Here is a 13,171-nt window from a genome sequence, read left to right as displayed (position 1 = left end):
GTACCTGTGTGTGTGAAATCTCGTGTGTCGTTCGCGGTCTTGGCACTACTCGGTGAAAATCCAGGCGTTTACAAGGTGGAAAACTTTACGATTATGAGCGTGCACTTAAGATATGGCTGGATAATGGAATGGTGTTTTAGCGAAAGGTTGGCTGGAGGGAGGCAAAATGCCTTCTGGAGAAAAGACTTTGAAATCATATGATTTGTGAACCGAATGTTTTCCCTGGTATGAAATATGAACTTGTGTGCTTTTTTTGGTAAAAAAAAAGTAAAATGCTTTGATAGGAGTTCGATATGTACTTTTGCGAAAGGAAAAAAAACAATACTGTATTTTTACATGATTCAAAGAAATACCAGATTAGTTGCTCTAATACTTTTCATAAAAAATCAGAGAGCCGTAAATTTAGTAACACAGAATATTTTGTATTTATTAGATTATTGGCAGTTATAACTAAGTAATGACCGTGCGTGACCTAAAACACGGAAAACACTTCATATACTGTAACAATAAAAAGGTGTAGTGAAAGGCTGCGAGTCAACTTTATTTACGGATTTGTTGTTGGAGGTTCAAGTCACATATCTGGAGCGATATTTGAATAGAGCCTGAGAGGTCTAAAATACACGTACAATCCGTTGCCAAAAGCAGCCACCGAATGTGGCCAAGTTTTGCTCAGTTTTGGGACCTCTTTGTGAAAATATTGAAAAACTGAAAACGGTAGATAATGAAAACGTTGAGTACATATTGGCAAGTCAGTAAAATTTCACTTTATCTGTTAATAATTCTCTCTTTGTTATTGACAGTGAGGTCACGTATAAGTATATATGATGATGGCCACTTCGTTGGTCGGTTTCACCGACCATTCAATCCATCTCGGTTTGCAATATACAGCTGTCAACCACGACGACGCGACTGTTGATGTCACTGACTGGCGCGTTGCTGAGCCTACGTGCCCTAATGACCATCATCGGTCGATATGCATTCAATCTCCATTTACGTACGCACCCAATCAGAAGCTGAAACTTTTCGATTTCAGCGCATTCCATGATTATACACATTAATGCATTTTTTTTTTTCTTTGACTGACACCAACCAATAACCGAAGGTTGTTCGTTTTTGTTCACCACCACCGTCACCATGGCTCATCCCGCGCGAAATTTAAATTTAAAAGCAATTTCGGGCAGACTGAAATGCCTCTCCCCATTGATGGCACTTTTTGTATACAATCGATTCGCCTGCCATTGAAAATGCGGGCTGCGAGTGAACAAACAGTCCGTTATAGGAGTGCTGTTATTCATCAACTTTGTATGCATGCCATGTCATGCCACAAATATCGGAATATATCAATTGCATGCCACTGGGCACTTTGGAGGTTAAAAGGCCTGTCCGAGATGATCGGGAGGAACGGATCATAACTCGATGAAATTACATGCTCGTCTTTCCTGGCAGACTGACTGACTGACTGACTGGCATGAGATTGCGTATTTTTAAATGTGCATGAAAATACAATCAACTTGTCAAGCGAATGCTTTAGATAGATATGTGCTAAATATGGGAGTTGGGCTAAAAGTGCATTAATCTGTCAGTAATCATTTTTGATTTATTTATGTACATAATCCAACGAAACGTTGTAGGAAGGCCCTGGCTGACCGTTGCTCAGCAGGTTGCCACCAATTTCAGCCTAAGTACTCAAAGGATTGAAGCACTGATTGTTTTGCTTTACATTTGTGTATGTTTTGTTAGATTCGACTACGTATGATTACAAAAAAAGAATGGTATTTATAATATGTATGTCGGTGCCGTAATCACTTTGTTTTATAATTAAATCAATTGTGGAGCATAGGATTATTAATAACACCGTGACTCTATGTGTCAGACGTAGCACATTGAAAAAAAATAGGAATAACACACTAATGAATTTTTGACAAAAACTGAAAAAATGTCTATAGTTCCAGATAAGGAGGGTATCATTCGCCGCACGCTTCTGTAAATCAGTGTATTGGGCCCGTGTCATCCCGCTCTCTCTCTCACACACCTTTTTGGGAAAATTCTTATCTATTCCCGACTGGAGTGCAAAATAAATGATTTATTTAACTCGTGTTTATGTAAAAACTTCCATAGTACCGAATGAAGCTGGCTTGGCTCACCGCAGGGCATTAAAAATTGAAATATCTTCAAATAACCCCGATATCCCTTATTTTTTGAAACTTGCTCATGCATTTACGCCCGGAGGACCAGCCTTATAATAAATTGACGTTACTACGTAAATTTTTACACAAATTTGAGCCAGTCGGGAATGGATCAGGATTTTCTGAAACAGAGAGAGCGGGGCGAAACGAGCTCAATATATTAATTTTCAGCATTGCGACAGTTTGCTCTTAGATCCCAAGCAGGTCAGACGTGCTTATCTAACTGGGTGGATTTTTTTTGCGTTATAGCCAAACAATACTCTTTGTCCAGCGCGGCTTTTATTGTTCGAAGTGACCTTGATAAAAGTGAAATTGTCGAAGCGAGAAATGGCTGCTCAAGTAGTACGGGAGAATACGTTGAAGCTGAAATTTGGAGAACAGTCACGAAATCCGACCAACGCGGAAGTGTTTGCCTTCTTCCAAAGGCAGGGATGGGATTGCGACATGTTGTCGTCAATGTATCGCGAGGACTTCAGCCTTTTCATAAAGTTTCAAAAGGAAGAAACGTTGAAAGATGCTTTGCGTAAACTCGGAAAACAGGTTATTTATGTTCGAATACGAAAACGGAACGAAGATTCAAGTAGCGGTGTCTGCCTCAAACGGAATGTTCAAGTATGTTCGTGTATTTGGACTTCCTCCAGAGGTCGACGACAAGCATATTGAGGCCGTTATTGCCAAATACGGGTCGACTCAACAAATGGTTCGTGAGCGTTACCCGGCAGAGTCGGGTTTTCCCATCTGGAGCGGTGTCCGAGGATTGAACATGGAGCTGATTGATGATATCCCTGCTCAAGTGTACGTGCAAAGTATCAAGGCAAGAGTGTTTTACGATGGAATTCAACATCGGTGTTTCGTGTGTGGCTCAACGGAGCATCTGAAAGCGGAGTGTCCGAAGCGGAAATCGGTGAACACGCGGCTGGGGTCGTACGCGCATCCGCCGGTCAACCGTACCGGTATGATCAACGGCAGTTCAACAGGAAGTATGGTGTTACCTGTCCCACGAGGTTGGAAGGGGAATGGCGTTCAGTCTTTGGAGGAATAACTCAAAAACGGATTTTTAAGCTTTAAGGATGAAAGCTTAAAAATCCGTTTTTGAGTTATTCCTCCAAAGACTGAACGCCATTCCCCTTCCAACATAATCACCAACAGTCGAAATTCGAAGAAATGTCCCACGAGGTTCAGAGAAGGTGAGCTCGGTAGAGGATGTGCTTCATCGTCCACGGTGGCATCTGCAGAGCCTATCAGTCATGCTGCAGTGGTTGTGCAAGATAATCAGGAGTCAATCAGTGAACTGGAGGGTAAGGACGTAGAAGGCGAGAAGACAGACGAGGTAGGTAAATCTACTGCGAAGGCAGATGAGTGGCAGATCGTGAAAAGATTGAGAAGTAAGGAATCAGACAGCGGTATCGTGGCGAAAGCAGTCAAAATTGATGATGGGAACGGGCCTAGCTTGATGAAACTCCAAAGTCGGCGATCTCGTTCGTTGACGCCCCGACAGAAGAAAGGTAGCAGAACCGCGAAGGATGAAGAAATTAAGCTAGGGGATGAACAGTTTCCACCTCTGAACAAGCCGTAGAGAACCAGATGTCTAAGATGCAGTTCTCCTACAAGGTTGCAACGATTAATTTGAATAGCTCAAACAGTGTTATTAATCAGGGATTATTGAGAGATTTTGTATATGATCATGACGTTGATGTTCTACTGTTGCAGGAAGTTGTTTACGAGATTTTTTTGTTTTTACCTAATCATTTTGCTTTTGTCAACATAAGTGCTGATAATAAGGGTACAGCAATCGTTGTACGGAAAACTATGGATATTTCTAGCGTGCTTCTTGAGCCGAATTGCAGAATAGTTTCGTTGATCGTTAACGGTGTTAATTTTGTGAATGTATATGGGCATTCTGGATCTAATTATCGGAGAGAACGCAATGATTTATACACAAACGTGATAGCAGTTCATTTGAGTAAGCAAGAAGCCGCAGTCTCAGTGATTGGAGGCGATTTTAATTGCACCTTGGAGGATTCGGATTCAAGAGGACCATCAAAAAACTCTTGTGCGGGGTTGAAAAATTTAGTCGAGTTGTTCAAATTCAAAGATGTTGCAAAAGTTATGGCCAAGTCTGATTTTACCTTCTTTCGAGGAGAATCAGCCGCCCTATTGGATAGGTTTTACGCTCCGGCTCAATTTGTTGAAAATGTTGTTGACTGTTGGACTATTCCACTTTCTTTCTCTGATCATTCTGCCGTGGTGATGAAGAATAGAACTTCAAAGGACAACGTAGTGAAAAGAGGTAGAGGTTACTGGAAGATAAACCCCAGTGTCTTGGACATGGATGATGTTACAGAAAGATTTGAAAGGGAGTATAGCACACTGAAGTCGCGAGCAATCTACACAAGTGATCTAAATGCGTGGTGGAACTTTGTTTTCAAGCCAAAAGCCAAACAATTTTACAAATCAGAAGCGTGGAGGATCAACAACAATATTAGAAATGCAAAAAGTGAACAAATGCGGAAACTTATCGAACTTAACGAGCGGAGGGTTAGAGGAGAGGACGTTTCAATTCTTATTAAACTGGCACAATCAAGACTGATGGAGATAGAGTATGACAGGATCAAAAATTATTCGAAGAAGTTGCCGGAATCGAGTCTTTCCGAGGGAGAAAAAGTAGGTGTTTTTCAGGTATCAAAGCAGATACATAGTGGTGTGCGCAATCAGCAGCTAAAGTTAATGAATGAACAGGGAACCCTATTAGATAGTGCGAGCGTAGGTGAAAGAATACACGAATACTATCAGGCTATGTTTCAACAGAGCGCGGAAGGTGACAACATTGATGGTAATGAAAATCCTTTAGATTACATTACACATTCAGTAGGTGATGATGAATCAATTGCTTTTTCTGAACTTATAACAGTAGCTGAAGTCGAAGAAACATTAAAATCGTGTAACACTAGTTTACAGCATTTTTGAACTCGGTAAGCTGATGATCATTTTTGGTGTAGAATCATGCTCTGAGTTCGAAAACGCGAAAGAAAAAAATTACAGTAGAGCGGAAATTTTTTCGACTTTCCATACAAGGTTGATGATTTGAAATCGATTTTTGTTCTATTTTTAAGCAAAGTCGCTCACTTCAAACATATCATTCTCAGTAACCAATGCTCCGATTGAGCTGAAATTTTTACTGTAACTCGCCTACATATGATATGTCAAATAAACGTCGAGAAAGATTTTAAGTTGTTTTTTTCTTATTAAAAAAATACATTTCTTCAAAAAATTTTGAGAATTTTGCTAAAATTTAAGAAGATCGTCCCTAAAAATCGTCAATATCTTGAATTTCATCAATCTGACGCAAAACCTGTATTCAGATGATCGAATGGTATTGTATTCAGCTATCAATTTATGGAAAAAGATTTAAAATTGGTTGAACAAAACGCAATATATTTGAATTTAAGTAAATAACATATTTCGAAAAGTTGTAAAACTCGATATTGAGCTAAAACTCAAAAACTGTTCTACTTTAAATTTTTTGAAAGTCGGTTTCGAAATCAGCACAAAATTGTGCTTCAAAAATTTTGGTCGTTGACAGAAGTTCACGACTTTCATTTTATTTTGTAAACTTGTGTAATCGGAAGAAATCACCGGGTCCGGATGGATTAAAATACGAATTCTATTTAAAACATTTCGATTTGGTCAAAGATGACTTGTGTAAACTTTTGAATGGTTATTGAATTGGAACTTTCGTTCCACCAAAAGAATTTACGGAAGGAATAGTTACCTTGATACCTAAGAAAGGGGATTTATCTCAAATTGAAAATTATCGACCAATAACATTATTGAACACTGATTATAAATTGTTGACAAAAATTTTGGCGAATAGAATGCAACCGTTATTGAAAACTTTGCTTGGCCCAGGACAAAGCGCATGTGCACCTGACAAGTCAGTGTGTGTGTGTGTTTACTTGCTATAGCTAGATGCCTCTTCTCTGTGCTGTGGGCATGGTCCGTGATTTGAGTTGAAATCAGTAACAATTAATTATCGGTTTAACTTTCCGTTGATGTTTAAACCTCACTCGTCGACTTGGATAATAAAATAAATAGCTATAGAACCAGATAACAAACGTTTTCATCGAAGTTTACATTGCTTTCTACCGTACCGATTGAAAGCTACCGTGTGACGTATTATTGTTGTCTACATTGCCATTGTTCCTGCTTCTCAGATTTGAGCGCCAAGCCATCTGCCGTCTAGTAGAAGAAACCGAGTTTCAACCGAATAGGGATTACGATACCGCATTATGGTTCTCTCTATTTGCAATCAGTGTAAAGACACGATCTCGTGCAATGATCCTGTGGTTACCTGCAGCGTCTGTGAAAATGCACTCTTATTCCATGCAGTGTGCGTAGGATTGTCAGTAGCAGAAGGAATCGCATGTATGAATCCAAATATTCTTTGGATATGCAACAAATGTCGCAGAGCCAAGGAAGAACGCAGATCTTCTCAAAAGGCGAGTATCATTGATAGTACAACCACCAGTGACATCGTTGAGCTTAAAACGGAAATGGAAAGAACGAAAGTAATGCTGAATGAACTAAGTCATAAATTCGACAGCTTGAACGCATCCTCATTTCAGTCGGAACAAAGTGGGAATAGTCAACACGTGTTAAACTCCTCAGTGTTTACTTCTACAAGACTTGATCATTCCATCCAATATCAAGGACACTCCAATACGTCACTATTCGTCTCCAACATAGCTCCCGATGTAACCGACGAAGAATTTAAACGAATGGTCGAAGAAACTGTCGGACCTGGAAATATAGTTTCGTTCAAATGTTTGGTGCCAGCGTGGAAAGAAAAATCAAGCTTGGACTACATATCATACAAAGTCGTCGTCAACGTCAAACACGGTACTGCATCAAATGCTGTTAACTGGCCCAATGGAGTGCGATGCAGAGAGTTTATTAACCGTCTGAATGAATCGTGGCGCCCAGCCCATCGCATCGTGTAAATTGATAAATTGATTGTTAGGAAATATGACTTTATTGAATATCTTGTTGTTAAATGTTTGTTCTACTGCAATGTTTTCTATTAATGTAATTGTTATATGTTATACTACTATCAATCATCATTGGGGCAAAACTATGCCTGTTGATGTACCCAAATAAATAAATAAATAAAATAAAGTCATGTTCAGGTAATCTTCAAGATTTGCGAAGGATAATTACTAAATCAGTTGAAACGAAAAGGTTAAAAGGAATTGTAGTAAGCTTTGATCTTGAAAAAGCGTTTGACCGTGTTCACCATCCCTTTCTGTGGAAAACGTTGGAGAAGTTCAATTTTCCTGAGCAGTTTATAAATTGCCTCAAAAGACTGTACTCGAATGCCACTTCTAAAGTAATGTATAATGGTTTTTTAACAAGAGAATTTCGTATACAAGCGTCGGTAAGACAGGGCTGCCCGCTAAGTATGATTTTGTTTGTTTTATATATAGAATCTTTAATAAGAAAAATTTATGCAAATACTTGTGGGATTCTTGTATACGATAAGATTCTTAAAGTAATCGCATATGCCGACGATTTAAATGTGTTTATCCGAACTGAAGAAGAATTTGATTTGTTAATAAAAATCATTACATCCTTTGCCAGTTTCGCCAAAATAAAGCTAAACTTAACCAAATCGAAATTTCTAAGAATTAATAATTGTCAGACTGGACCTCATCTGATTCAAGAAACTGATGAATTGAAGGTTTTGGGTGTGGTTTTTAAAAGAACGTGGGGTGAGAGCATTGATTCAAATTATGATAAGTTGATAGCAGACATCAAATTCAGATTGAGCCAGAATAGTTTTCGTAAATTAAATTTATTGCAGCGAGTATGGTATGTTAATTCATTCGTGTTAGCTAAGCTATGGTACACAGCTCAAATTTTCCCAGCGAAAAACATCCATTTTGCGAAAATCAAATCAGCAGTTGGAATGTTCATTTGGCATAATAATATGTTTAAACTAGACAGAAGACAACTTTTTCTCCCTTACGAAAAAGGAGGTTTAGGACTACAGAACCCAGTAGCCAAATGCAAAGCTTTATTCCTGAAAAATATTCTAAGAAACCGTGATGAGGATAATGAAAGCTATCTAGCTCAGTTTAAATACCCTGCGAAACTATCGAGAAACACGAGAGAATGGTTAGAAGAAGGTAGACTTGTAATGCAGAACTATAATACTGATACGTGTAAACAATTATATACATTTTCCATTGAAAAAGAAAATTTTAAGCCCAAGGTTGAAGAGATGTTTCCAGATTTGAACTGGGACACTATTTGGTATAATATAAATGAATCATTTTTACTGTCTGATGATCGTGCTAAGCTGTATGAGTTAGTCAATGATATTATCCCGAACAAAAAGAAGTTAGTTCAATATGGAATACGGAGAGCCAGTGATATGTATGATGAATGTCAGTTGGTTGAAAGTAATGAACATAGGTTAAAAGAGTGTAATGTAACAAAAGAAATAAGGTGTTGGGTTGAACAGACTATAAGACAGAAAATGCAAATCGAATTTTTAGATTTAGAAAGGTTTATAATAAGTAAGATAGACATGAAGTGTTCCCGCCAAAGAGCTGCGCTGTGGTTAGCGAGTCACTATTTTGCTTATGTTTCAAAATATTTTCCAAAACTGAGTTTATTTGTGTTCAAAAAAGGCATACGGGAATTACGTTGGTCAAAGAGAGAAAGTTTCAGAAAACATTTTGAAGTGTATCTAAATGTTTGTTAAATAACAAATGTATTAGTGTATAAGTGTAATGTATAAGTTACTGTTTGTCCAAGATGTAAACTGTTACTATTTTATTCTTTAATAATAATAATAATAATAATAAAAAAAAATAAACCCTCCTTATCTGAAACTGTAGATTTTTTTTTCAGTTTGTGACGAAAATCATTCGATTTTATCCACTCAGAGCCGAGATATTTATATTTTTCGCTTTTTTTTGATCACCGGTTCTTGTGAAGCCCATAGTGAAGCTCGACTTTCATTGATGGTGTACATTTATATTTCACAAGCATTAAGCACTAAGCATTAGGCTGCAGCTTATTTTTCAAAAGTTGTTGAAACCTGGTTTTCGTAAGCTTTTCTGTATTCAAATGACATAAATAGAGAAACCTCTGAGTTTTAGCCAAAAATATTGAGATTTAGAGGTGGCGCAATCGCCTCAAAGTTGAATTTTCGAGTAATTAAAAGGTGTTTTCACCTCATGTGCCATAACTTTTTCAATTTTCAACCGATTTCTAATCTTTTTTATGAATCTTAAACAAATAACATTTCAAATAATTGCGTAAAGTATTATTTTTTGCAAAGTTACTCAAAATATGAGTTTTATTCAATTTATTTTTTTTCTCCTTTTTACAAAAATTCTTAAATTAAGAGCCCAATAACTTTTCAACCGTTTGACCAATTTCAAATTTTTTAGCTTACTTTTGAAGATATTTTATAGGAAAGTTATAGGATTCTTAAGTTTAAAGTTTTTGTTAAAAAAGAAAACAATAAATTAATCCTTAAAAACTCATATTTTGCGTGACTTTGGAAAGAAATAATATTCTACGAGCTTATTCAAAATTCAATTTGTGAGAAATTCATTAAATATGATTGAAAATCGGTTGAAAATTGAGAAAGTTATGGCACTTGAAATGAAAACACCTTTTTATTATTCGAAAATTCAACTTTGAGGCGATTGCGCCAACTCTAAATCTCAATATTTTTGACTCAAACTGAGAGGTTTTTCTTTTTGTGTCATTTGATACGAATTCCAGGTTTCAACAATTGAACAACAATTTTAAAAATAAGCCGCAGCCTAATAAGCATCCGAGGCAGACGAAGTCCTCCACCACCCCGAGATTGTCTTCATCTATCGTACCACGTCTGTCAAGGCTTGCCCTGTCGTTCGCGGTTCCGCATATTTAGTTTTTGACGCGTTTATCACCAATCCGACAGTAACCGTTCCAAATTCTCTAGCAATAATGTCCATGTAATCTGCAAAGCAAAGCCGGGATGGTGAGTCCGGCTAATCATATAACATTTTCTATCGCTTTGTCATAGTCCCCGACGAGATTCATGCAAACTTTGATAAACAGTCTGGTGAGCTTCCCGAAGAAGTCGTTCTCGCCTCGTCCATGATTTTCCATAGCTCTGTGCAGTCATACACCGCTTTGAAGCTTTGATGTGGTGCGTTGAGACCTGGTACTCGCGGATTTTTTGGAGCATTTGCCGCTCGGTGAAGATTTGAACCATTGTTGAGCGGCCTTCCACCAGACACAATTTTCCCTCACTCACGCGAGTAACGATCTATCACACGCGATATTATCTGGATATAGCAGCCTGAGATATTTTCCTTCCTCACATAGGGCCCATCTTGATGAGTTTAGCTCCGATACCATTCTCACCAGCGGGCTTATTGTTTTTAAGCTGTTGGAAAGCATCCTTAAACTTCTCTCAAGGTGGGAGTTGGTTCGTTGTTTCTCCCTGCTGTATGACGTAGTCATTCATTCCGCAGCCTTGGTCCTCCATGCCTGCGCTTCATGAACCATGCAGGTAGTGCTGTTTCCACCTGTTGATTTCCTCAAATCCGTCCGTCAAGGTGCTTCTGTCGTTATCCTTGCACATTTTGAGCTTTTGGCAGAACTTCCGTGTTTCTTGTCAACGAAACTGTATTTCCATTTATTTCCAACTTATTTCAAGTGGCGTCTGCTGGAAGAGGCGGGTCTGCTGGTTCCGCGTTTTTTATATCGTTCCAGGTTTGCCGAGTCCCGCTGCGTTCTGCTCCTCAAAAATCTCTCGACATTCGTCGTCGAACCAATCGTTCGTTCGGATCCGCTCTACAAACCCAATGATGCTCTCAGCCACGTTGTAGATGGCTGCTTTTATCGTTCTCCAATAGTCCTGGAGAGGGGCTTCATTGACTTCGTCCTTAGCCGCCTACGGTATCGAGATTCTATGCATGGTGGTGACATCCGGTTGCTTCTGTCGCTCCAGATTATACCGGAGCGTCCGTCTGTCTATACGTTGTTACTACGGATAGTTTTTGGCTTGTTTTTTCCGCACCTGATGGAGGATAGAATCGATGTTAGCGCCACAGGTCCTGACGTCGATAATGTCGGAAAAGTGCCGTCCGTCAACCCGATCAGGAATGAATAACTGACACATAACTGGAGAATACCAAAGTCAAGACAAGGTATTGTTCGGTTATCAAGATATTGAAAATAACTTATTTTGGTATTTTTTAGGTATTGATACAATACCTCAATGAGTTATTGGTTTGGTGTTGAGAACTGCTAGAGGTATTATTCAATTATGGAAAAATCGCTATTTGTGTGGAAAAATCGCCTATTATTATTTAAGTATTGCCATACCTGATGTCATTATTCACGCGTTATGCACAGAATACACACCAGTTATTATTTTAGGTATTTACCTCTTATGCAGGGCTATCTAATACCTCATTCAGGTTGCAGGTATTCGGTTTTCCATACCTGAGTTAGTTATTCTTCAGCTATTTTCTCCTGCTCGGGAATCATAACGTTGTTAGGCAGGAATATATATATGACAATGTTCTTAGAGGAGGGGAAATCAATCAGTTGTAGGCCGTTCTTGTTCGTCAGCTGAACTTTTTAATTGTAGGTCAAAATTCCTCCTCCTGGCCAACCAGAGCGTTTCAATCTCCTATGGTGATCTTAACGTCTTAGCTTGGGCCTCCTCAGGAGCATTCATCAGGAAGACTAATCGACTGATGAGTGTGGACTATGCACGTTGATTATGCTCAATTTAAAGAACCGACCTTTGATTCTCAACTTCCACAATGATCACACGTCTCTGTAGATAGCCCATACAATGTACTCCCGGTTTCAGCGTGAGTTACCGCAGCTCTAGCATGAAAGTATGTGTTGGAGATAACCACCAATTGTATATAATAACAAACAGCCCTGTTCCCCCTTATCTCAATAGGTTATTAAAGGAAAGAGAGCATGAGTGATCACGAACCTAACCGTTGGTCAATCGACAGCACAAATTGTAAATAATAGTTAGTAGAAAATTATACGTTGAACTGGACAGTACGTTCGATTTTTGTCCCTTCGGTCGGCGATGACATCTTTCCAAGGTTCAATAACCCGTGCGTGTGATATACGGTCTTGGTTGTGCAGTCCTCCCCGTAAAAACGGACTTGTGCAATTTCTGCTCTAGGGTGCAACGATCGCGGTTTTAGTGCGTTTCGGTGCTAGTCTAGGACTAGCGAAGAAAGTCCTTCGAAACGCGGCAAGGCGAGTATCGCCATCAGTATGATTCTAAAACATCTTTAAAAGTTCGCACTTTCTGAAGCGGCCCTTCAGTATTTCGGCAAGTATGCGGGTGCTCCGTGGGATGTTCCTGTTGAAACCGAGTGTTCGCGTACGAATATAGTGGCTCCACCTAGCCGTCAACATCGAGCATCGTCCGAGTGGGTTATCCCTTGTTCATCGACAACAACGAGTACTCGTCTAACGAGCTGTCGTTTCACCGAGCTGACAAGGTGACGTGTCGTGGATTAAATTCCTTTTCCTGCCGCTGGAGGGACCCTGCCAGAGCATAAAAGCACCTGCTACACGTGAACGCGACCTCTTGTTTCTACTTCTACTACTGCCCGGAAGAGTCGCCGAAAGTGCTGAAACTGACTACGTTAGAGTGAACCGAAATCAAATTTTGTGAATTATTAGTGTAAGATTAAGAGAAAATTGAATTAATGAAATTACAAAGAAATAAATTAGATAAGTGTTGAAATCGAAATAAATTAAATTAGTGCATAACCTAAAACTAAAGCGAACTCTATAGACTGTAAAAAGTGGACTCAATAAAGAGAATAAAGTGAGTGAAATTAAAGAAAAACCGTTGCTCTCAGCTGATACATCGACACCGAGCATCTAATCGCAAGTCCCTCTTTGTCCCTGGAGTAGTTGCCAATTGTATC

At 38.9% G+C, this 13,171-nt stretch overlaps 1 protein-coding gene across 1 annotated transcript; it reads left to right on the top strand.

Moving 5' to 3' along the window:
* Positions 1–2,822: 2,822 nt before the first annotated feature.
* Positions 2,823–12,740, top strand: LOC134288787 (uncharacterized). Its single transcript, XM_062854663.1, has 3 exons — positions 2,823–3,190; positions 3,363–5,127; positions 12,547–12,740. The coding sequence occupies exons 2-3, from the start codon at positions 3,771–3,773 to the stop codon at positions 12,738–12,740; spliced, it is 1,551 nt and encodes a 516-aa protein (XP_062710647.1). The 5' UTR covers positions 2,823–3,190; positions 3,363–3,770.
* The last annotated feature ends 431 nt before the right edge of the window (positions 12,741–13,171 follow it).

Source organism: Aedes albopictus, chromosome 2 (genome assembly GCF_035046485.1).
Source record: "Aedes albopictus strain Foshan chromosome 2, AalbF5, whole genome shotgun sequence".
Classification (NCBI taxonomy): Eukaryota; Metazoa; Arthropoda; class Insecta; order Diptera; family Culicidae; genus Aedes; species Aedes albopictus.
This window is presented reverse-complemented; position numbering and strand designations above follow the sequence as displayed.

What these genes read in the sequence shown, in the direction of transcription:
- LOC134288787 (XM_062854663.1), top strand. Translation starts at nt 3,771, where the DNA reads ATGTCTAAGATGCAGTTCTCCTACAAGGTTGCAACGATTAATTTGAAT. An exon ending in CGAAGAAACATTAAAATCGT is followed by an intron (nt 5,128 to 12,546) that starts GTAACACTAGTT and finishes CACTTTCTGAAG; the next exon opens with CGGCCCTTCAGTATTTCGGC.